Genomic DNA, 21,253 nt, shown 5'->3' with positions numbered 1-21,253 from the left:
GGAAGGGAGGGTAAAGAGGACTGCATTGTGCACCTGGGATTCAGGAGGCTCAAGTTCAGACCTCTGCCTTGTCTATCACAACTGCAAGGCTTTGTGTAGAGGCGCTGAACATCGCTGTGTTTCGGGGAACTCCCCATATAGGCTGTCTTTCTGAAGGAAATGTATTTATGAAGAAAGTGTGTAAATTCCAGCATGGGACAGGCAGCGCGAGCTGGAGCAGAGTGCACTGTAACCCAGGTATCTCAGGGGTTGAAGCATATGGAAAATGATCTTACTGGCAAGCCCGAGGAAATAGCACAGTGTATTTTTGAACCTGCGTAGCCAAAACCAAGGGCTTCAGACATTCCACTTTTACCCAGGCACAAAGCAATTGTATAAAGAAGTTATTCCACAAAAGGGAAAGTCTACTGGAACAACCATTCCACTGCAGACATCTAAGACTGAGATGAACCTTCTGCAGCATGTTTCATTTCTGTGGGACACTGTGACATGCCTCCTTCCTTCCTGTTATACAACTGATTGCTTCCCACCCAAAACACTAAAAATTTAGGACCAGCTCAGACATGAACCTTCTTTTTTGTGAGTGTCAGGTGGTATCCATCACCAAACATTTCCTTGAGGTAGAATGGTGAACCACAGCATCTGAGCCCTCCGTGCTCTAGGAAGGCGATTCGGTCACTCAGAACTTCTGCTTCATCCAAGTGATGTGTTGAGAGAATGATGGTTCTGCCTGGAAAACACAAAGCTGATGTCAGCCACCACAAACACATGGGATTACATCAGACTGATTGAGAAGTATTAGGTGAAAATTGACTGGGTTTTTTTGTAATTAGTAGTGAAATTGAACGACAGGCAACATCAGAGAGAAGCTGGAAATTACTGTATTGTACATTGTCTATTATGGTAGTTACTTTTCACATGACATTCTGAATTTACAGAAACCAAGCAGGATGCACTCAAAGTCTGCAAAATCACAGTCTCCCAGAATTTGTTCTCTATCATCCCCAAAACCCACAGTTCAAAGCCACTGATATCATATATGCAAAAGTGACACGAACCACCTTTGCCCCTGGGCAGCATCTTGTCTCGTGATGGTACCTTTTTTATTCTTGGAGACAATTTCCCAAATACTTCTCCGAGAGCATGGATCCACTCCTGTGGTCGGTTCATCTAGTATCACCACTCTTGATCCACCCAGGAGAGCAATAGCTATAGACAACTTCCTCTTCATCCCCCCAGACAAGGAGCCAGCCAGCTTGTGGCGATGGCTGTACAGTCCAGTCTCCTTCAAAGTCCTTTGAAACAAGAAAAAACAACCCCCAAAGGTTGTCCTTCAGGCATCTTTAAAAAGCAGGGAATGTGAAAATATCCAACCTCCCCCCCACTGCAAATGAGAAACTGCTCAAGTATGGAGTGCTCTCCTGAATGGTCACAGTGCAGGGAGATGATTCACCCTGTAAGCTCAAATCACTGGGACTTTAATCTAAAGCATTTTTTTTAGGATGTTTTCAAAGTTTCCATCTGACAAGTCAAGGTTAAAGGCTCAAGCTCATCATCTGAGAGCACCAAGATCCAAACTCCCTGGGATGTTCTGGCTGCTTCAGTTCTTCACAAAACCAATAAAATCGACATCGTCTTTCTGACTGGTTGATTAAACCTCTTTCGGGGGAAGATTGTAAAGCAGCAAGGACTAGATCCTTAGGCCTATAAATTCATCTCCAAAGAATAGCCACAGAAGCTTGTAAACCCCCTGGAGAAGAGACATTGTTTTCTTACAGCCACAGATACCTATATATTCCTCTAGACAGACCAAGGCGTTATTTGAACTCTATGCTGGATCTGCAACACTTCTCCAACACTCATTTGAGCTTTGCAGTGGTGATGGCACTACCACACAGTAATCCTGACAGCCCCCTCTCCCTTCTCCAACCCTATTTTTGTACCTCTTCACTTCTTGGTAGAGCTCCTGTTTACTCCAGTGAGGGACTTTGATGTACCCGTAGAGCAGCAGGTGTTCCTTTGTGGTGAGGTAGTTAAACAGCACGTTGTGCTGCATACACACCCCCATGTTCTTCCTGATAACTTCCTGGTCAGTCCTGATGTCTTTGCCATACACAAAGATAGTACCTGATGATGTAGGGAACAACCCAGTCAAAATAGATCTGAAAGGGAAAAAATAAACGGAAAAGGAAGTCAGGAAAAGGAGAAAGCCATATTTAAGTTTTTCACATGGTCGTGTATCTATCATCACTTTCAATGTTTCCCTACATTACCATCACACTTCTTCCAGTCAGGGACCACTGACCACTGCTGCTCCTGCTCTCTGACCATGCTTTGGCAGAGCAGTGGCCAGCTAACATCAAAGGACACCCTGGCATCCCTCATGGGAGCTCAGGAGCGAGTACCAAGCTCACACACTGAACTCTGGCTACTTTTCGTATGTACTTTTGTCTTCTTCAGCTTTCCTCTCCCTAAGTCAGACCATTGCATATCCCACACATCAATACTCATGAATGCCCTTGACTTCCAATTTAATCACTGGACATTCATATAATGTAGATAATCTCCATTCTTTGAGGTTTGTCTGCAGTATCCAGACAACCTCATATTGCTAACCACAACAGAGATTGAAAACCACGTCTTCATCTTATTAACCACATCAGAGCATGGACGTGTGTGAGTAACATTTCACTGCCATTATTAACAGCAAATGGGAGAGGACTTCCAGACAAGACACCTCACAGTGGGCAGCACTTTCATCTAGTTAAAGCAAACTACCTAGCAATACCCAACAGACCTGAGTCAAATAGACCCTCTGCTCAGAATAACTACTTGCATATTATAGGTCACTTTTGTTGCTGTCCTGCAGGGACTAAAGGGAGAAGATATGTCTGAGACTGCCCTTCATCTTCCCAGAGTTTCTTTCTCTCCTGAGACTTTTAACCATCATTAAAAAGTGAAGAAGTAACTTGTGACCTTACTTAGGATTTGAAGCCTGCACTAAGTTTCAAGAAGCTATTTTACTTTTCTGCATATCACCTTTGCCTACACTTTTCAAACAGGATACAAGATGAATTGATAACAAGCTGAGAGGAAGCACACATCTGTCTTACTGGGTTTGGCTCTTCTGAGGCTTCTATTTATCAGCTTAATGTTGCTTTCAGAGTGATGCACATAAATATCACTGGAGAAGAGTTCTACACATCTGTTTTAGTGCTGTTATCTAGCAACACAAATAATAATTTATAAACGGTAAGGCTGGAAGGGCTGAAAGGCCAGCGTATTAACCCATGGAACTGCCGTTCCAGCCCAGCCAGTGCATGAGTTTGTACAGCTCAAGTATACCTTTATTAAGCTTTCTTGTTAATATCGCTTCTGCTTTGGTGTGTTCACAAGCTACCCACAACTTTCAGAACAGCCTAACCCCGGGCACCAAAGTGCAATGGAACAAAACGCTAGAACAGTTGCTGTGCTGTGCGTTACAGGTTGCTACCAGATCAAAAAGCATGTTCCTAAGCAGAAAAGAACCTTTAATTCTAATAGATGAAGGGACTGCTGAGGTCATCGATGAGCAAGATAAAGCTACAGAGAGATTTGGCCTAATAAAGTCTCTTATTCAGTCTCCCAATACTGCTCAGCCCCACTTGCTCTCTTGTTCACCCAATCATGCCCCACAGAATAAAAACCCCTCCAGCTTTAAAGGATACTCACATGGTTGTAGTTTTCCCAGCTCCATTGTGTCCCAGCAGGGAAGTGATATTCCCTTCATAGAAGTTGAGGCTGAGATTATCCACTGCAGCTTTGGATCCATAAACCTTTGTTATGCCACAGAGGGAGACTCCCAAGGCGAGATCAGTGGGCTCTGGTTCCACGTGAGGAGGGGGTGCACCTTTCACACACCAAAGGGAATGGTCAGAGGACAGTTACTGTACTGCAGCAGGTATCTGTGCTACTTTTTTCACCTCAGAGATAAGCAGGGCTTTTAAAACCAAAATACAGCAAAAGTAGGTGCCTTTCAGCTAGGAATGTAGAGAACATTTCACAGGATCTATATCATTTTGAGCTCCCTAGGATTTCTCCTTTCTACTTCTGCAGCTTCTAATAACTCCTGACAATAAGCATTAATCACTTTTGAAAAGGTTTGATGTTTAGATGTTTCACAGCACCTAACTAAATTTATACTAAGCGAGCACAGAAAATTAGAGGACATACAGCAAAACTACTGAGTTATTTTCAGTTAGATAGAATCAGGAAGCTTTTACGTGCAATCTCACAATATTTTACAGGCTAAATATTTAAAGAGACGAACAAAGAAGCACACATCCCTTTTGTCAAGTGGAAACCTCTATTTGCTTGCACAAACAAAAGTGTATGCCTGAGATATATGCACCTAACGTAACTGCCCAACTACAGCATACACAAAGATGCCTTTGAAAATCAGTATGGATTTCCAAACCAAATAGGAAGAACAAATATAATTAAAAGCCAAATCTCCATTCATGTAAGGAATAACTTCCAATTTTTCCTGTGCTACCAAATAATGATCAATATAGAAATGTGTTTTTTGAGTATGGTGACCTTTTACAAACTTGGCTTCATTTACCTAAAATAAATGTTAGTATCCCTACCCCATCTAGCATTCACATACATATCTTACTGTTGAGGGTGGCTTCTTTCCTTAACATCAGCTTGGTTAAGAGAAGGCCTCTTTGTTTCTCATTCCAGAAGGGGAGGTAACTGTTGTATTCAATCCAGTAAGATGGAAGCAATGGGAAATACCAGGGAGCAGCCATGCCGTATCTACCTGCAAGAAGAGGAATCTCATTCAGGTATCTGTTTCCCAGGAAGTATCGCTATCAGGGTGCACTCAAAATAGCAGAAAGAAACTCCTCAGACATCTCTCCCCTCTTGATCTGCTCACATCCTACTGATACTTGGTAGAGAACTTGCCTGATTGGCACAATAGGAAGCATTCACTAATTTGTTATTCTGAGTAACTTCATAGCTGGAGGGCAGGAGTACTTTACATTTTCCACTGGGTAGGTTTCTGTATGCCAGTAGACTGCTTCATTAGGTGGGGAAGAAAAGCAGAAGACAAATGTACTGGCTCTTGCCCTAGGCAGGAATTACTTTTTGAAATTAAATGATATAAGTTACACAACACGAAATCACTCAACTGACAAATGCAGGCTAACATGCTCTGTTCTCATTTTCACCCACCAGACTGCAAACACATCCTCCCATGTCCTTGGCTTCAGATTCTTCAGGAGATCCACCTACCCACGTGGTAAGCAGAGGAGCCCTAATTCTCCCTTGCTCTGTCTCAGTTCCATTAATACTGTCAGACATCCACAAAGTCATGCTCCCTTCGATCTAGAAACAGAGGTATCCTGTGTATGCAGACTGTCATACTGCCTAAACCATGGAATCAGCCAGTGTTGTACTCGTTTCCAAAAGAGATGGCACAGCACCAGCCTCAATGTTTTGTACGCTTACCTGGGAAAACATTCCTTATATACCACCCCAGGATGAAGTAAATGAAAGAGTCTATCAGAATGAGCCAGCACATCCAGCCAAAGGAAGTGTTGTCTCCAATCATCGGGGACTTATACATGTTGTCCCACTGCAGCCCTGCAGAAAGGAATTCAGAAATACAAACAGGCTCCATATTAGTTACTGAAATGTCACAGCCGTGGGAGTCAAAGCCTAGTTTTCTCTACAATAAACATACCTATGCCCTGTGCCTCGTATCGAGCGATGTATTGACTTGCGTAACTGAACGCGGTTGGAGACAACAGGCTCTGTGGAATAAACAAAAATTGAAAACAAAGAACTGATGAATTAATCTCAAAGAGAAACCAAGTCAGTCAACAATCAGGAACCTCATTAGCTTGGTTCAGTAGCCAGAAAAATGAGCATTCCCACCCCCTCCAGTAGTCACAAAAAGCACTGGGCCCGGCTCAGTACTGATGGGCAGTACTTCTGGTGCTGGGCTGTAATGTCTCCTTAGAGCCTGCCTTTCTTTTGCTTCACACCTAGGACCCAACTTCCTCCCTCATACAGGCCTTTATTTTAGGCTTTTGAAATACAGCAGTGCTTGAGAATTACCAGCTACGTGGTTAGTAGTTTTACCACTAGCACTAATAGTTGTTCTTTCCTGAATTGAGTGACTCAAAACAAGCCTGGCTTCTGGAACCTAATACCTACCTATTTCTACCCTTGACAAGAAACAACACTTTACATCTATTTCCATAGCTAGGAATTTGAGATACATGAAACTAAAGGATGAGCAGAGCCAGCAATGAGCAGAGCCAGCCCTCCTTCACAGCCTAATCTCCTTACTGAGGCAGACTTGTTGTTCACGTTGGTTGAAAGTAACCCATTTTGGTTTGCAGTTTGTGAGGGCGAGGTACGTAGCTCAGACTACTCTTTAGCTGGCAGGTGGGAACTCTCTAAAGTTCAGTGCTTTCAGCCATGGGACACAACTAATTCCAGCTCCCCCCCAAACAGGTCATGGCCAACTCTCTTGTTGTACCTGTCAACATTCACTGATGGAATTTAGAAAGGTGCTCAACCATGACAATTTGTGACACGAGCTATAACAGGAGCTGAAGTTTATTGAAGCTGAATGTCTGCTTCGACACACATGGTCCCTGTTACTGAAAAGCAGAGCTTACCAGCAGGCTCTTGACAGAGAAGCTCAAATGATTCTCAATGACGAGAAGCACGATGAAGGGGAAGAAGGTGAGGATGTATACGAGACTGCCCACCAAGGCTGCTATATTGGTGTTATTGAAGAACACACTGATGAAGTAGCTCATGGCTATGATGGACAGGCTGTAGTCCATAAGGTACAGGAACAGGAGCGCTGTGTTCGTTTTGGGAAGGATGTCACCCACTTTTAGAACAATGATGAGGAAGGTGACAGTAATTAGTAGGAAGATGGCACACTCTATGAACCAGGCGATGAAATGGCTGCTGGCATTAACACCCATCATTTTCATGTACTACAGAGAGAAAGGTGAAAAAAAGAAATCACAAATGAGAAGTGTTCATTAAGAGATCTTTGTGCTGATACTGAACTGCTGGGTTTTTTTCAGTTTCTAAACAAAGCATCAACCAAACCATGCTCTTTCATACTCAGCTGCAAATTGATAACCAAGGAGAAACCATGCACTCACATTTCCACAATGCGCTAGGATTGCAAAGCAGCCCATTGCAGAAGAACACTACAGACTGGATCAGCAAGTATGAAGCATTGCAGCCCACAAGCTCCAGAGCGACTTCTGGCCTTAGATTTGTAATTTTTCTAAAACATTTTGGTTATTCTTCAAAATAATGCTAATTGGTCCAGTGGCTTGAGTGTAAAAGCTCTTAAATATCTTTGAAACCAAACCACTTCTCACACAACTCCAAGACAACACACAATAGCTAAATTACCATGGTTATAAGGAAGCAGTATTAATTTATACTAGCTGACGATCAAGTCCACAAGACTTGTATAAAACTGTCAATTTGTACTGATAAATCCAAAAGAAACTACAGGTGCTGATGTCTTCTTGTAGATTATTAAACCTAAAAAGATTACTGACACCCTGGTTCTTAGAGATAGTGAAACTGGGTTCCCTAAACTAATGGGGCTGTCAGCTAGCCACTGGGGTTCACTCATTTTCAATCTCATCACAGTTCATAGAGTGCCCTTTATTGGAAATGATTTTGGTGAATCAGTATTTGTCTCCATGGTACTGGATAAAAACCAAATCTGCTTGAGCTTTTGTTGCTTACTGAAGCTTAGTTTTACAAAAGTTCTTTGCTGCTCGTCTCTGTTGACGGTGTTTGCACCGAAAACCTGAGTTAATTTAACAAATTCCCTAGGTCTCAACGTCATTTCTTTTCCAATAGGCAAGCTGAATGAAAAACGTCATTTCAGAGGAGCTAATGTAATATGTAACACCTTCTGAAATATTAAGTATAATAACTTCAAGGATAGGAAATAAGTAACTTTTCATGTCTTTGTCCCCAATAGGTACGACTCATAGTCAATTTTTAGAGAGCTTTAAATCTTCAGAAAACTTGTAATTTTGTGAAGCCCCCATGTTTCCAGTGTTCAGAACTGCAAAGCAGTATTCTCACCATTTGAAGGGCAAATTCCCTGCATTTCTATTGTTTTGGGCTTGGTTACAATGTCAGAATTCAAACACTGCAGGTCGAACAATAGGTATTTGGAATATTATTTCCCTAATGCTTGTTTTGCTCCATTTAATATTGCACAGGAGACATACTACCCACTAATAAGGAAAATCTGTTTATAATTCTGCACGCCTCAGAAGGTTTCACCGTACCTCATAAAGCCTCAGATCTTTCTCTTGAACAAGTGTTTTAACAAAATCAGCTATAAACAGCACCCAGGCAGCCATCAGAGCAAATGGAAGAGAGTAGGTCACGCTGGTTAAGAACCTGTAAAAGGCAAATGCAGGCTTTAGCTGAATACAGAATGTTCTGGGGATTAAGCCTTTATACAGAATATATTTGTCAGAATAATACTTTGGCACAGGAAAAGACATGCTTATGTTTCAAAATGGGGAGTATAATTAATAATTTAAAAAATGGCTATTTTGCCCTTGCACTGGATTTTCCATTCACAAAACTCCTGACTGTTCAAATCCTTTTTTCTTTTATTCAAATTGCAGAGGGATTTCCAGATGTATTGTGGAAGTTTTGCTCATCAGCACCAGGAGCAGGAGCCACCACAGCCAGCGGCATCTCCTGGCTTCCTGATGGGGTGCATCCCAGTTGGAACCAGCAGCCAGCCATAATTCCCAGTTCTGTTAATAGATATAATGGCCAAATGTTGCTATCAGGCCATATTTCCTGGGGCCGGAATTTGGATACAGGTGCTTCCCTCAGAGTGTCCGTCCTATCACCCCACAGGACGGGTATTAGGGATCCAGGTCCACAGCATGGCTTCACAATTCTTGGCTCCTCACTTTAGTTAAAACCTTCTTCCTTGTGCCAAATGTGCACAGAAAAAAAGACTACAGTGGCCAACAGTAAACTTCTCCTCCTGTGATGGAAAGCAAGTTTTTATAGCAGGATATTCACTTTGTTGTATCTACGGGGCTTAGGCTTTCCCCCCTCATTTCTAAACCTGGCTTAAAACAATCTGTGTTATTCCTGGGAAAAGTTTAATGTACAATCACAGGAAGAAAATAATATGATTACATTTGTTTTTTAATTTCTTTTTACCTGTAAAGCTGAAAATCTCCCATAAACCAGAGCTTTTGGAAATGCTTCCACGCAACTGAAGCCATATTGAGAAAGAACAACAAAGAGGCATTTCTACTAGTTCTTTGTTGTTTGGGGCCTTTTGGCTGCAACCTTATACAGGATCTCTAGTCTACTAAAAATTCAGCATTTCCCAATGTCTTCTCTTTACTGGTGTATATGTATTCCCTTTTCCCTACGGGATGGTAACTATGGAATAACAAGTGATAAACAGTCATTTTATGACTACTACCGGATGCAAATCCAAAGCCTTTGGCTATTTTAATAATTGAGCAAACTTGTGTCTCTCTGAACCTGGAGTGGGGAGGGAAACCTGAAGGCAGGCATTTTTCTCAGCAGCCCAAGAACAAGAAAAGGAGCAGATAAGTGCTGTAAATGCCTCCAGCAGACACTTAATCACTGTCCAAAACTATCTTACAGCAATAATCCACATATCTGTTGCAAGAAGTTGACACTTTGTCTGAATGCTTACTGCCTGCATACTTGCAGGCACTTTGCTCTTGAGAAGAGGTTATAGGTCCCCAGCTCTCTTAAGTGACAGGCTGACACATGAGATTAATGGATCTGCTCTAGCTCCTATAGCAATAGCTCCCAGATAATCTTCTAGCTCACGCAGTAGACGTGCAGGCTTTTCAATAGGAAGAGCTCCTACGTCTGGTCTGTACCTTAGGTCCAAAGGAGACACTCGTGTCAGGATGGAGTGATCACCCAACCTACCAATACTATTTGCTGAAGATCCTTCAGAGCTTTCTGATGGACACTGAAATCCCTTCCCTGTGTGCTTCCCACTCAGTCTGGCCACCAGCTGCTGCCAGGGTAATAACTCTGAGGAGCTTTCCAACACAGACCAAAACTGCCTTGCTAGAGGGGCAGGTCCTCAGCTGTGAGAGATTCATTTCTCTCTGTTGCACTTGGCAGAGATGCAGTTTATACTAGCTGCAGATCTGGCTCAAGATGAATGGAAAGGAAGATGATCCAAAACTTTTTGATCTGTTTCACCCTTCAAAACTTACTCTGGTCCACACACAGATAATGCTGCACTGCTCTGTATAAGAGGCTGTTAACCTGGCAACTCAGCACATCAAAAGATTCTCTGTCCTCCCTCATTATAGCAGAGATGAATGGTACAATTTTATCTTCCCTCTTGAGGCATCTGAGAGGCACCTGTATTGAGAACTATTCACTATACACTAATCATTAGCTAGAATCACTGGAATGAATAACAAATATCACAGCTGGATAGCAATTTCCATGAACAAAGCACATAAACCTAGGGACTCCTTTTTGCCCCATAAATACATTTTCTAAGTTCTGCTGCATTTTCCGCATGCAAACACATGCAGAACAAGCCAATACTTGGTATTTAACCCAAGTCCTGCCAACCCAAGTCTCAGTTCCACCATGCGTAGTCCAACAGGGACAGCAAATTTCACCTGCTGTAAAACCTATAGTTGCCATGACAATTCAGGTACACACAGAGCGCTGAAAACAAAAGATAGGCAAACTAAATATAGACCATTTATACTAGAATCCAAACTTTCCTCTTTTGTTCAGATCCTTGGGAAAACAACAACAACAACAAAAAACCAACCAAAAGAACAAAACACAAAATGAAATTATTTCTATGCCATGTGAACATGGTGTTAAGGAGACCATTGCAGCTGGTGAACTCCACCAGTCAGACAAGATGAGCTTAGACAAAGCATGAAGACAAAGGGCACACAAACTTACATATCCTTGTTGTAGCAGGGGTAAGGCATGGCCTGGACTTGAACAGCTATTTCCTCTGGCTTCTTGCCAGTCTGTAATTCAATGATGGCTCTTTCAATGCTGTCCTGGACATAAATAAATGCCCGGCTGTAAATCTGGCTCTGGGAGGTGGAATTGTGAGGACCCACTGTCCAGATGCGCTCCCTGATTCTGTTGGTGGTTTGGGTGATCCTGCTGCTCATTCGGATGGTGTAGTTGAGCACAGGAGGGAGGGCCAAGTCCCCATGAACTGAGCGTCCAGGGCTGCTATGGCTTGAAGGCAGCTTGAAAATTATACCTTGGAACAGAAAGGGAAAAGGCTTTCCTTCAGAGCTGACATCACAGGAGCAGTACACAGGGATACATAGAAAATCCTCATTTTTATATGTCTTTTCTATGTTACAGTCCATCATTTCATTTCTTTGCTGCACAAATAATGCTTAGATGGGTAAGCTGCTTATCAAGTGTCTAGAAGTGGAAACAATACATCACTGCAGCTACTCGTACTTCCAAATGTGACCAGTGATTCTGGGTGTGCACTCCCAGAGCCTTTCAGTCTTTTCCTACTGAACATTCAAAAACCAAAGGCTCTCAAAATAACTGGCTGTATTTGGAAAAATCTTGCTGCTAACATGGACTGGCAGATATCTGGTAGGTGTGTCACTCAGCACATGCACTCATGAACGTGCCCAAAGGTACTCTATCAACAGAGCTCATGCAGTGACATGAAAACCTATACACATATTTTTGTGCCCACACGAAGTCCTGCAAAGCTGAGATGTCCATATAGAAGACGTCAATATAGCAGCTTTGCAGGTTCCTGTTAGGAAATGGCATGAGGTGGATGCAGTTTGACAGACAGGACTCTTTTCCTTTAAAATGTTTGCTTAAATAAAGGCAACAGAAGTTTTTCCCTTCAGAATGTTTCTCTTGATTATTCCATATATAAAGCATATGATGGAACGGAGGACAATCATGGAAGAAAACTGCTTTTATGGGAATAGACAAGTATTATGAGGGTGTGAAGTTCCAAGAAAAGAAGAAGTTTCTATTTACTCCTCAGTTATGAGATATAAACCCAAACAGGTCATAGGACTTATAAGTAAATCCTAATTGAGGAGAAATTGGGCATTCTTTAAAAGTTAAGACACATTTGTGTCACTATATCAAATTACTATAAGTTAATATAAATTAATATAAGTTCCTATTCTCTGAAGCTGCAATTTGATCCCACAATGTGAAAAGTGTGACTGAGAAGACCTAATCTAATATTACAGTGTTTGGCTGGAACATCTCAACAGCTTTATGACCTTCTGATAAATCAAACTGTCCCATATTTGGGCTCGATGACCTTAAAGGTCTTTTCCAACCTAAATGATTCTATGATCTCTCTCTTGATTAAAGATCTTTTCCCATGGAGGCCTGAAAGAAGGTAGCTGTCATGAAGATCTCCTAAGGGCAGTGAAGTGTCATTCAAACTGAGAATTAACCAAGAGAAAACACCAGTTGACCACAGGCTTTCTATAGAGACAGTGGAGCTGTAAGAGAAGAGGAGGTATAAACAGGAGAGTGTAAAACACTGCCACAGGGAGATCTCAGTGTGCAGGTCGCACACACACTGGCTCAAGATCAATTGCTGTGTGGTGGGAGCTGTTGATGGAAAGCCAAACTTCTTATGCTGGACTCCCACCCTGTACCAAGCTAATTTACAGGGGCATTCAAGACTGTCACATACTTGCGAAAAGCTCGTTCTTCAGAAAGAGCTCTTTAGCAACCATTTCCATTTCCTCTAAGTTTCCGACTGCCTGAATGCGGTTAAATGAGACGCAGGAGGACACATTCACAGCAAGGGTAGCCAGTGTGTTCAGCTGCTCCACAATGTCAGAGTTGTTCTGCAATTCCAGTCGAATATCATCTGAAAAAAAAACAACCCACAAGCAAAACCAGTAGCATCATTACACACAGCAAAAAAATCTCCACATCATTCTCTTCTTTACACTAACAATGACACCAGAAAGGAAGGAAAAAACCCCATTATACTGAACATTAAAACATTTCTGCATGTAACAGTGCAATGAAGGCATGCTGTTGACCCAGTTTTTATGTTAATCATTTGTAATATGCTCGTGAGTTTGCCTTTGGGAGGATGCCAGCAACAGGATGTGACAACCATCCCAAATCAGAAGATGCTACTAACCTGGTGAGGTTTTAGACCTGCATATGATGTTCCCCATTCATTCCACATCTTACGGGTTTTGATGTAATCAACTTGTCTGTTGAGCTGTTCTGTCTCAGGGGAGCATGTGCTTTATCCAAGCACATCAACGAAAAGTTATGTCTGTTGTGCTGATGTGTGTACTAAACCTGATAATACAGTTTAATAAAGACACTGCTGTTTCCTGGCTGTTTTAAAAGGTGACTGCATAATGCAGTGTAACTAATATGGAACAGCTGCTGCAACCATGATGACTTTATGGGCAGTCAGGAGCTGCTACTCATGAAATAACACAGGGGTCATCACAAACAGTGTGCAAATATCTTTCTGACTGCAACAGACTACAAACACTCTTGGTTTATGCTGGGGTTTGCTGGCCTAACCCAGATTTATGTTGACATATATGGCTACTCATTGAAAAAGCATGTAGGGACACTAAGACCAGCTAGGAAGGGACTGTGATCCCCACGCTGTGCAGGTATCCACCGCTGCTGGTTGCTGATGATTCCCACAGTGCAGATCAGCAACTCTCACCTTGCAGAACCATGCGAGACCACCAAAGAACAGCAAATTCCAGCAGAGCATCTCCTGTAATGATGTCTCTGGCTTTATCAGCCTAGAGATCTGATCCCTTGCTTTTCTGCTCTGGAAAACTTTTAAGTTGAACCCTTATGTGACGCAAGTGAGCTCTCCAAATTTCCCAGCAGAGTCACAGGTAACTCCTTTGAAGTCATAATTATGGCTAAACAGTGTCCTCCAGTGGCCACACTCAGCTGCAGAGATTCCCATCCTACTATCCCTTCAACACTCACAAGAAACATCTCTTCATACAAGCCCTTTGGCTTTCTAAGAGTCTTTTCTCATAACCCAAGAGATTTTTGAGTCACAGCTGAGATTGCCTTCCACCACAGCATCTGATACTGGCCAAAGAAGAGCTGTACCAGAGGATGGCTGCAGTTTGGTGACTCTGGAGACCTGAAGTACAAGTAAGAAGGCAGCACATGTGAACCAGCTTACCCAGTTCGTTTATTTGAGCCAGCAGTTCAGCTGCATCCAAATCCACCATCAGCTTGATGAAAACCTGCACAAAGGGATTCTTCAGGGTGTTCTATCAACAAGCAGAAAGAAAAAAAGCATCAGTTTGACCAGAAGCCCTCTGAGCTTATTCAGTGTATTTCTAATATACAACAGACCAGCTTGCCCTCACTGAGCATTTGTGCAACCCCCTCCTACTCCTTTCCTGACCTTCCATATAATCACTCTGTGTATCAGGATGGGGAAATGCTAGCAATGAAAATGTGAGTCCAAGTTAGTGTTTTTCGGAGTCAAGAGAGGATTGTCTATTGAGTCTTCATGAGTCCCATGGAAAAATCATGGATAATCTTTGTTATTCTAAAAGTGCAGTAAATTTCCTTTGTGTCTGTTTGAAGTCCTGTGAACACAAAGGGTAGGCAACCAAAATTTAGCTTGGAGACCAGCAGACAAATTTTTGGGGGGCTGAATAGTTCATTATTCCACCAATAAGTGCAGTCAGCAGAGAATGTTTCATTTCACTTTTGCATAGTCCACTCTGGATTTTCTCTCAGTGCCATGGAAATTACAATGAACTCCAGCCACTGAAATGAACTTCTAACGCTTTAGGGTTCCGGAGAGCAACTTCTCATAGTTTTGTAAGAAAAGGCAACAATTTTTACTGCAGAACAGGAAGCAAGTATGCAAAACATCACAGCCTTCTGCCTTCTGTATCCAAGCAAGGCTAGGCTCCTTAGGAGGGGAAAAAGGAATTTTATTTACAGTCACTGAGGTACAAAGGCATCTTCTAGCTCTTATGTGTGTACCCAGAGCTACATGCTTATTATAGATACTGTTTCATTTTCTGAAAAAGTAATTTCTTGCCTGGTCTTGGCTGGCTGGATCACGCCATCAAGCAGAAAGTTAATTTACAAACTGAAGAGCATTCCCTGCTCATCTGAGCCCTCCAGCAGGCCTCAGCATGGCCATATTACAAACAGATCATTTCAGAAAGAGGATTTGCATGGAAAGGTGCGCCAGGGGTATTTCTGAGGCAGGAACAGGCAGGCAGGCACAGAAACTGTGAAGTCCAGGTCAAAAGCCTGAGAAGGGTCTCCCCAGCTGACCTAAGATGTCCCTGAGGTCCCTGGAACCCCACTTTCAGTGAAGAAATCCATCCCCCCATTCCCTCCTGTGATAGAGATGGGGCAGGTGGGATCTCATACCTTGATCATCGGAACTGTCTGGTTTAACTTAGTCAGTGAATTCATGATGCCAGGAGACTTGTCCAGCCACTCCTGGGACTTCAGGGCTATATCAGCCATCTGCTTCAACGTTGCGTTAGACTACAGAAAAGCCCACAACATACAAGGATTCGTTTATTCATTAACTTACAGCATTTAAACAATAAATAAATCAATAAAACAGCTAAGACCAGATTTCATTTCCCCAGGATTTTTCTTAGCATCTTATCACTGTTTGGCAAAATGCCCCTTAACAAACTAGATTTGGATGTAAGTACGTAAAAATACGGCCCCATATGTGGCATTTGGAGTATGTCTTGGATATCAGCTTTCCTTCTACCACTGGTCTGCTTGCAAACAATACTGGTTATAGCATTTGTCCTGGGACACACCTCTCTGTTATTGGCTGAAAACATGGGGATGAAACCTCTTCATAAACTGAAAGCCTTAAAAAAAATTGTATTACAAATATTAGACCAACAGCAATTTTTTTGGAGGTAAGAGTCATTCAAAGGCAAAAGATGACTCATATGACCAGCAATGCAACTAGGAAAAGATAATTTAACTAATACTCCAAACAGGCAGAAAATAGACTTGTGCCTCTCAGAGAAACAAGCCCGTGCTAGATAAATTACAGTCTTTTTGAGTGGGCATATCCTGATGTGTTGTAAAGAGAGCCATACCTTTCCCATGATTGCTCGAGTTTCTACGGTATCTGGTGTGTAAAGGATCTTCCCAAAAATCATAGGTTTTAAAAAAGACCAAATTAAAGCTCCAGTTGGGGTCTTGACCAAGTCCAGGTAAAAGGATAAGCAAAATGGTGCTGCAAGGGAAGAAAAACAAAGAAAGTGCACAAAGCACAAATAGACCAGACATGAGAAAGCTACCAGTGTGGTTCTTCCCATCTGCCCAGTTTGTGGCTGTGTCCAGTGAATGACTTCAGGGCCCTCTTCACTGACTGATATAATGTGTCTTGACAAAAGCAATCCACCCCTAAGATCTCCTGTTGCTGAATTCAAGACAAGAGTCTCACTGTTTGAGCCAAGATTCTCTGCTTGAAGGTTAAATGGAGTTCTGTGAACTCAGAGGAGCTAATAATGTCAGCAGGTTTGGAAAAACTACACATCAAGAAAAAGCAGTGACCTCTCAAGCCCCAAGACCAGATCATCAACAAATGGGAAACAGTGCAGTGCCAAGCACTGCTCTGTTACATAGGCTGTTTTCCTTTTAACATTTATGGAAATACCCCCCCCAGATCTTTTGCTAGCATAAATAATGAGCACTTACAGCCCTCCAGAGACACACAGGGGAACAGCTCAGCACTGTATCTCGTTGGAAAGAGTAGAGTTTGGCTCTGAAATGTTTTTGCCTTAAGGAAAAGCCAGACTTACTGGAGTCCTGTGGAATCCCATATTTCCTCATCATCTTTTGGACATAGACATCCTCCACATAGGAACTGTTGCTTACAGGGTCTCCAAAATCTGGAAGCAAGGACTCGAAAAACAGGGGTGTGATCTCCTGGTTGCAGAGAACTTTCGACATGGACTTAAATGTGCCACGTGTTATTCTCAAGTTGTTTGGTTTAAATAATGCCTGCAAAAAAGACAAAATGCAAATAAATTCTGCTTGTGAAAAGCATCCCACTCTGAGAGAAAAAAGAAATAACAGAATTAGAAGGCAAGGACTGAACATTTTTACACTGCTTTCTTGTTCATCTCTACCAAAAAAAGGGGGCTTTTCCATGGAAATCTTGCTTTTTTATTTGCTAACCTCTGCTATGACACAGGTGGTAAACTCATTTCCAGGTATGAAATCCAACGTAGAAATTGCCTGTAACGTGTGTACAGGAATTGCCTATAACGTGTGCCTGGTGACACATATACACCCTGGGTTACAAGACAGAATTTGTCACACAAATGTGTGCATCCTCTATCCCCATGACTGCATGTGGTTCTACAATGCCCAGGCAGAGTGGCTACCAGAAACAATTCCTGTGATCTATGCTGTCATTGACTATGGATCAAAGAGAGACCGGATGCAGTGCTGGACTAAGTTAGCGCAAGCTGAAGTTCCTGCAGTTGTCAAAGCAGGATGGCGGGTTGTACCCAAAGTTTTGGGCAGTCTTGAGGCTTCAGGTGTGATCTAATGCACACTAAAGCTAGAGCAAAGGTTTGCTGTTGACTTGTGTGGTTTTGGATAGCCTTTGGTGGGCAGTTCTTCAGTTGTTTTCACAAGCTGACCCCTGCCAGTATTTTGTTGGAAGTCTACCCTCCCTCAAGACAGTTCTCCACCTCCTGTATTTTTGTTCTTGCTGTCCCTCTCACGGCACACGTACTTAGTGTCCCCCCTGTGATGAGCATATGGCAGTCCCACTGCTCCAAATCAAAGCTCTCCCTGGAAGGCAATATATAAGTTTGATAGAGATTCTTAGAACACCGCTGCTTTAAAAGAGATTCAGTAATCTATGATTTAACACACCTTTGGCTTTTAAGGTAAGAAATTACTGTGGAAACTGTTCCAGTGGTGTTTTGGCTCCAAAGCACATGCAGGCTACACGTACCTTAGTCAGTGGCATGTTTCTAGACTGCCGGAGCTTTTTCAGTGAATGAACAGCTTGCAGTAATGGATCAACACCAGATTCAACCTGGTTTCTGAAATACTTCACTTTTGTCAGAAGGCCTAACATCTTGTCCATGGGCTTCTGAAGTTCCTTAGGGAAAAACATCTACAAGAGGCAGGAAGGAAATCAGTTATGATTAGCAGGAATCTGTGAGCACATACATGTATTGTGTTCATTCCAAGACAAAGATTGTGGGATTTACATATCTGTAAGGAGGCTTAGGGAGTGGATGTCCCATAGGAAATGAATGGGATTTGTACTCCTAAATCCCCAAGTGGTTTTGAAAACCACTCTGCTGAATATTCCATATCCTGAACAGTGCGTGTTTCCAAACACCTACAGTTGGGAAATGTGTATCACATATTGGCTGGGACATAATTCGAGCCTCTATGAGGTAGCATTTTGCACAACATAGATGTCAAACCCTGTGAGTGACTTTTGGCCTGAGCCAAATTCATTCTCATTTAATAACTCTTCTTCCCCAGGATCACTCCTGTAGCATTTTTAAACATGTATTCAATACGCATCTCTCTCTGAATGGTATTTTTACACGTTATTTCTATAGTTGTGTGCATGGGATATTTGAATCTTTTATTACCTTGGTAGTGCCAATTAGATTGGGAACATGTATTTTACAGGAAATTTTCTAGGGCTTCCCTTTTCAAGGAATAAAAAACATTTAGCCCAGTGCTTTATTTTTTGGGAAGCCTGAACTCAGAGGGGAATGTTCAAGAGGTTGTGCAGCATATAAATGATATACGACAGGGAGCATTTAGAGTAGGCCCAGTGCCTTTCAATGAGGTTAGCTGGTTTACACCAGCTGGGATCCTCATTTATATCCACACTGTCACAGCATGGATATGCAATAAAAATCACTGCATGAGCAAAGCCTGATCTTTGGCTTGTGTAAATCAGCATCGCTCCTGGCCACTTCAATGATATTTTATGACCTTTCAGCCACTACATGCAGCAAAGACTACAGAAAGCACTCTACAAATCCAGCACTAACCTTGTATAAGAAATTGTAAATGTCTAAGTGTCGCAACAGAGTGACCCCCAGGATGTACATCTCACGAGTCCTCTCTGAAAGAGAGAGATTGCAGAATTCCTCCACTACTGTTTGCAGCTGTGGGTCAGCAGGATAGACCCTGCAAGATTCCAGCTGGAGGATCTGAGAAATGAGCTGTGTTTGCACAAAGAAAGAGAAGATTTGTTAGAGGGTAGACTGCTCGCTCCAGTATGCATGGATTAATCTTGCCTCGCTGTTGTTCTTTCCACAGGGTCATATTTCAACCCTGAGAACCACAAAATGCCTACCCCATTACTCCTGCTCCAAGAGACAAATCCTAAGGATTGTGTTTTACTGCCCAGCTTGCACAGTAGTAAAAGCTTTTGTGGCTTCAATTTGCCATCAGCTGATGCATGGGAAGTTTGGAAAAGAGTGGGCTCTTTAGGGCTCAGTCCAGACAAAATGGTTGGGAAGGGGAAAAGCATCTGGAGCTCTGTTTGTGCAGGACGCTGCGGAAGGCAGGCTCATCCCTCATTATGGGAGGCTATTTCTGGATCCTGAGTTCTCTCACATGGTTAGAAGTGTGCTTTTCCATCTGGACCACAACAACTTCTCAGCAATGAAGACCCCACCAATGACCCCACTCAGTCCTCATTAGTCTGTCACAGTGAACTGGGTCCTTGCTGCAGGTTGGAGCCCTCACTCACCAGGCAGTGCCTGGCTGCATACCAGCTACTGGTGACAGCCAAAGAGACCATATGGCTCTTGGTCTCCAGGGGCTGGACTGATGTCAATGATGGCTCTTATTGCACTTCTGATGGTGATTTTCATCCATAACACTCTATGCTGTCTATCCCTGTGGGATCATCCACCTCTCTTTGTGCTGTCATGCATGCACCGATCTGCTTAGCTGAATTCACTAGCAAATTCTGGTTTTCACGGTCTGAGAGCAAGAAAACAACAAGATCTCCCACAAGGATGACCACAAACTTACCTGACTGCTGTTTTCTGGGAGAGATGCTTCCAGAAGAGCATCAATACTGGCTGTGGACATTCCTGTTGTGTTTTTGAGGTCCTCTTTGAGCTGGTCCATGTTTTTAAACACATCTCTTAACTTCTCTGTAAAGAAAAATCAAAGAACAATTGAAGTTACTGCTTTCTCCAGGCATACAGCTATCTCAAGGACACAGAAAGGACTCTAGGTTAAGTATGGAAGTGTGGTACGTTGCTGCTGATAAAAATCCCAAAACTTGCAAAATACAGTAATATTTCCTAGGTTTTACAGTCTGATTTGTAGGCTGAAGTTGACAGGCCTAGTGACAGCAAAAGTTGCTCAAAGACAAAGATTTGGGACTTGCAGCACATAGGACTATTTGGGCTGTACAGGAAACAAACAGAACAGGCTTCAGAATTACCCTAGATAAAAGATCCCAAGGACCTGGTGTATGGTTATTGCATTAATATCACATCTTCCTGGCAGCTAAGGGACTCCTGGGATTTTCAGCAGGAAGTATGGTACCAGTAATGGTGTTTATCCACATTGTAAGGTAAATACAGAAAACTACCTTGTTTACTAGAATATGTTAAATTCTCAGTGATGTTCAACATGGAATTCAAAGCAGCCATATATTGAGGAATCTCCTGAAAGAAAGCAATTTCTGGTACATTTTCTTGAAACCTAAATTGGAAAAAAACAAAACCACAAACAAAATTAAGAATATGAAAAGAAGGCAAGAAGCCATGTCATAAACAGAATACGAAAGCAGTTTAAGGCAGAGTGAGAGCCTCACCACTTCATTTGTGTCTGGATGTTCGTGGCATCCCCAATAAGTATGTTTTGAAGCTCTTGGGAGATTCTTCTGTGGTTCAGTACGTTGGTCACAACTTGATTGCTCAGTTCAATAGTGTGGAGGAGCTGCTCATGAGATTGACTTTGTTCACACAGTTCTCCAAAACTAACATTAGGGAGATGGCAGATATGCTGCATTGACTTAAAGCTCTCATAGTCACAAAGAAGTGTTGTCAGATCCCGGAGGCGAGATATCTTCAAAAGAAATTGTGAAAAGGAAAACAAATGCACAAACACCATTTAGGTGACAGAATTATAAAAGGCAGGTTTT

The 21,253-nt window shown here is 42.4% G+C and overlaps 1 protein-coding gene across 1 annotated transcript in view; it reads right to left on the bottom strand.

Moving 5' to 3' along the window:
• Window positions 1-21,253, bottom strand: part of ABCA12 (ATP binding cassette subfamily A member 12) — an 84,164-nt gene that overhangs the window by 27,260 nt on the left and 35,651 nt on the right. The window contains exons 13-32 of the mRNA XM_030486202.1: window positions 20,924-21,177; window positions 20,699-20,811; window positions 20,128-20,252; window positions 19,134-19,307; window positions 18,065-18,229; window positions 16,896-17,097; window positions 16,188-16,327; window positions 15,487-15,606; window positions 14,267-14,357; window positions 12,770-12,949; window positions 11,017-11,332; window positions 8,343-8,457; window positions 6,678-7,007; window positions 5,732-5,801; window positions 5,497-5,631; window positions 4,649-4,804; window positions 3,712-3,889; window positions 1,944-2,162; window positions 1,099-1,295; window positions 570-730 (exon numbers count right to left, since the gene is read on the bottom strand). Of these exons, the coding sequence (XP_030342062.1) occupies window positions 570-730; window positions 1,099-1,295; window positions 1,944-2,162; window positions 3,712-3,889; window positions 4,649-4,804; window positions 5,497-5,631; window positions 5,732-5,801; window positions 6,678-7,007; window positions 8,343-8,457; window positions 11,017-11,332; window positions 12,770-12,949; window positions 14,267-14,357; window positions 15,487-15,606; window positions 16,188-16,327; window positions 16,896-17,097; window positions 18,065-18,229; window positions 19,134-19,307; window positions 20,128-20,252; window positions 20,699-20,811; window positions 20,924-21,177 (3,441 nt within the window). The remainder of the gene's footprint in view (window positions 1-569; window positions 731-1,098; window positions 1,296-1,943; window positions 2,163-3,711; window positions 3,890-4,648; window positions 4,805-5,496; window positions 5,632-5,731; window positions 5,802-6,677; window positions 7,008-8,342; window positions 8,458-11,016; window positions 11,333-12,769; window positions 12,950-14,266; window positions 14,358-15,486; window positions 15,607-16,187; window positions 16,328-16,895; window positions 17,098-18,064; window positions 18,230-19,133; window positions 19,308-20,127; window positions 20,253-20,698; window positions 20,812-20,923; window positions 21,178-21,253) is intronic.

Source organism: Strigops habroptila, chromosome 5 (genome assembly GCF_004027225.2).
Source record: "Strigops habroptila isolate Jane chromosome 5, bStrHab1.2.pri, whole genome shotgun sequence".
Lineage (NCBI taxonomy): Eukaryota > Metazoa > Chordata > Aves > Psittaciformes > Psittacidae > Strigops > Strigops habroptila.
This window is presented reverse-complemented; position numbering and strand designations above follow the sequence as displayed.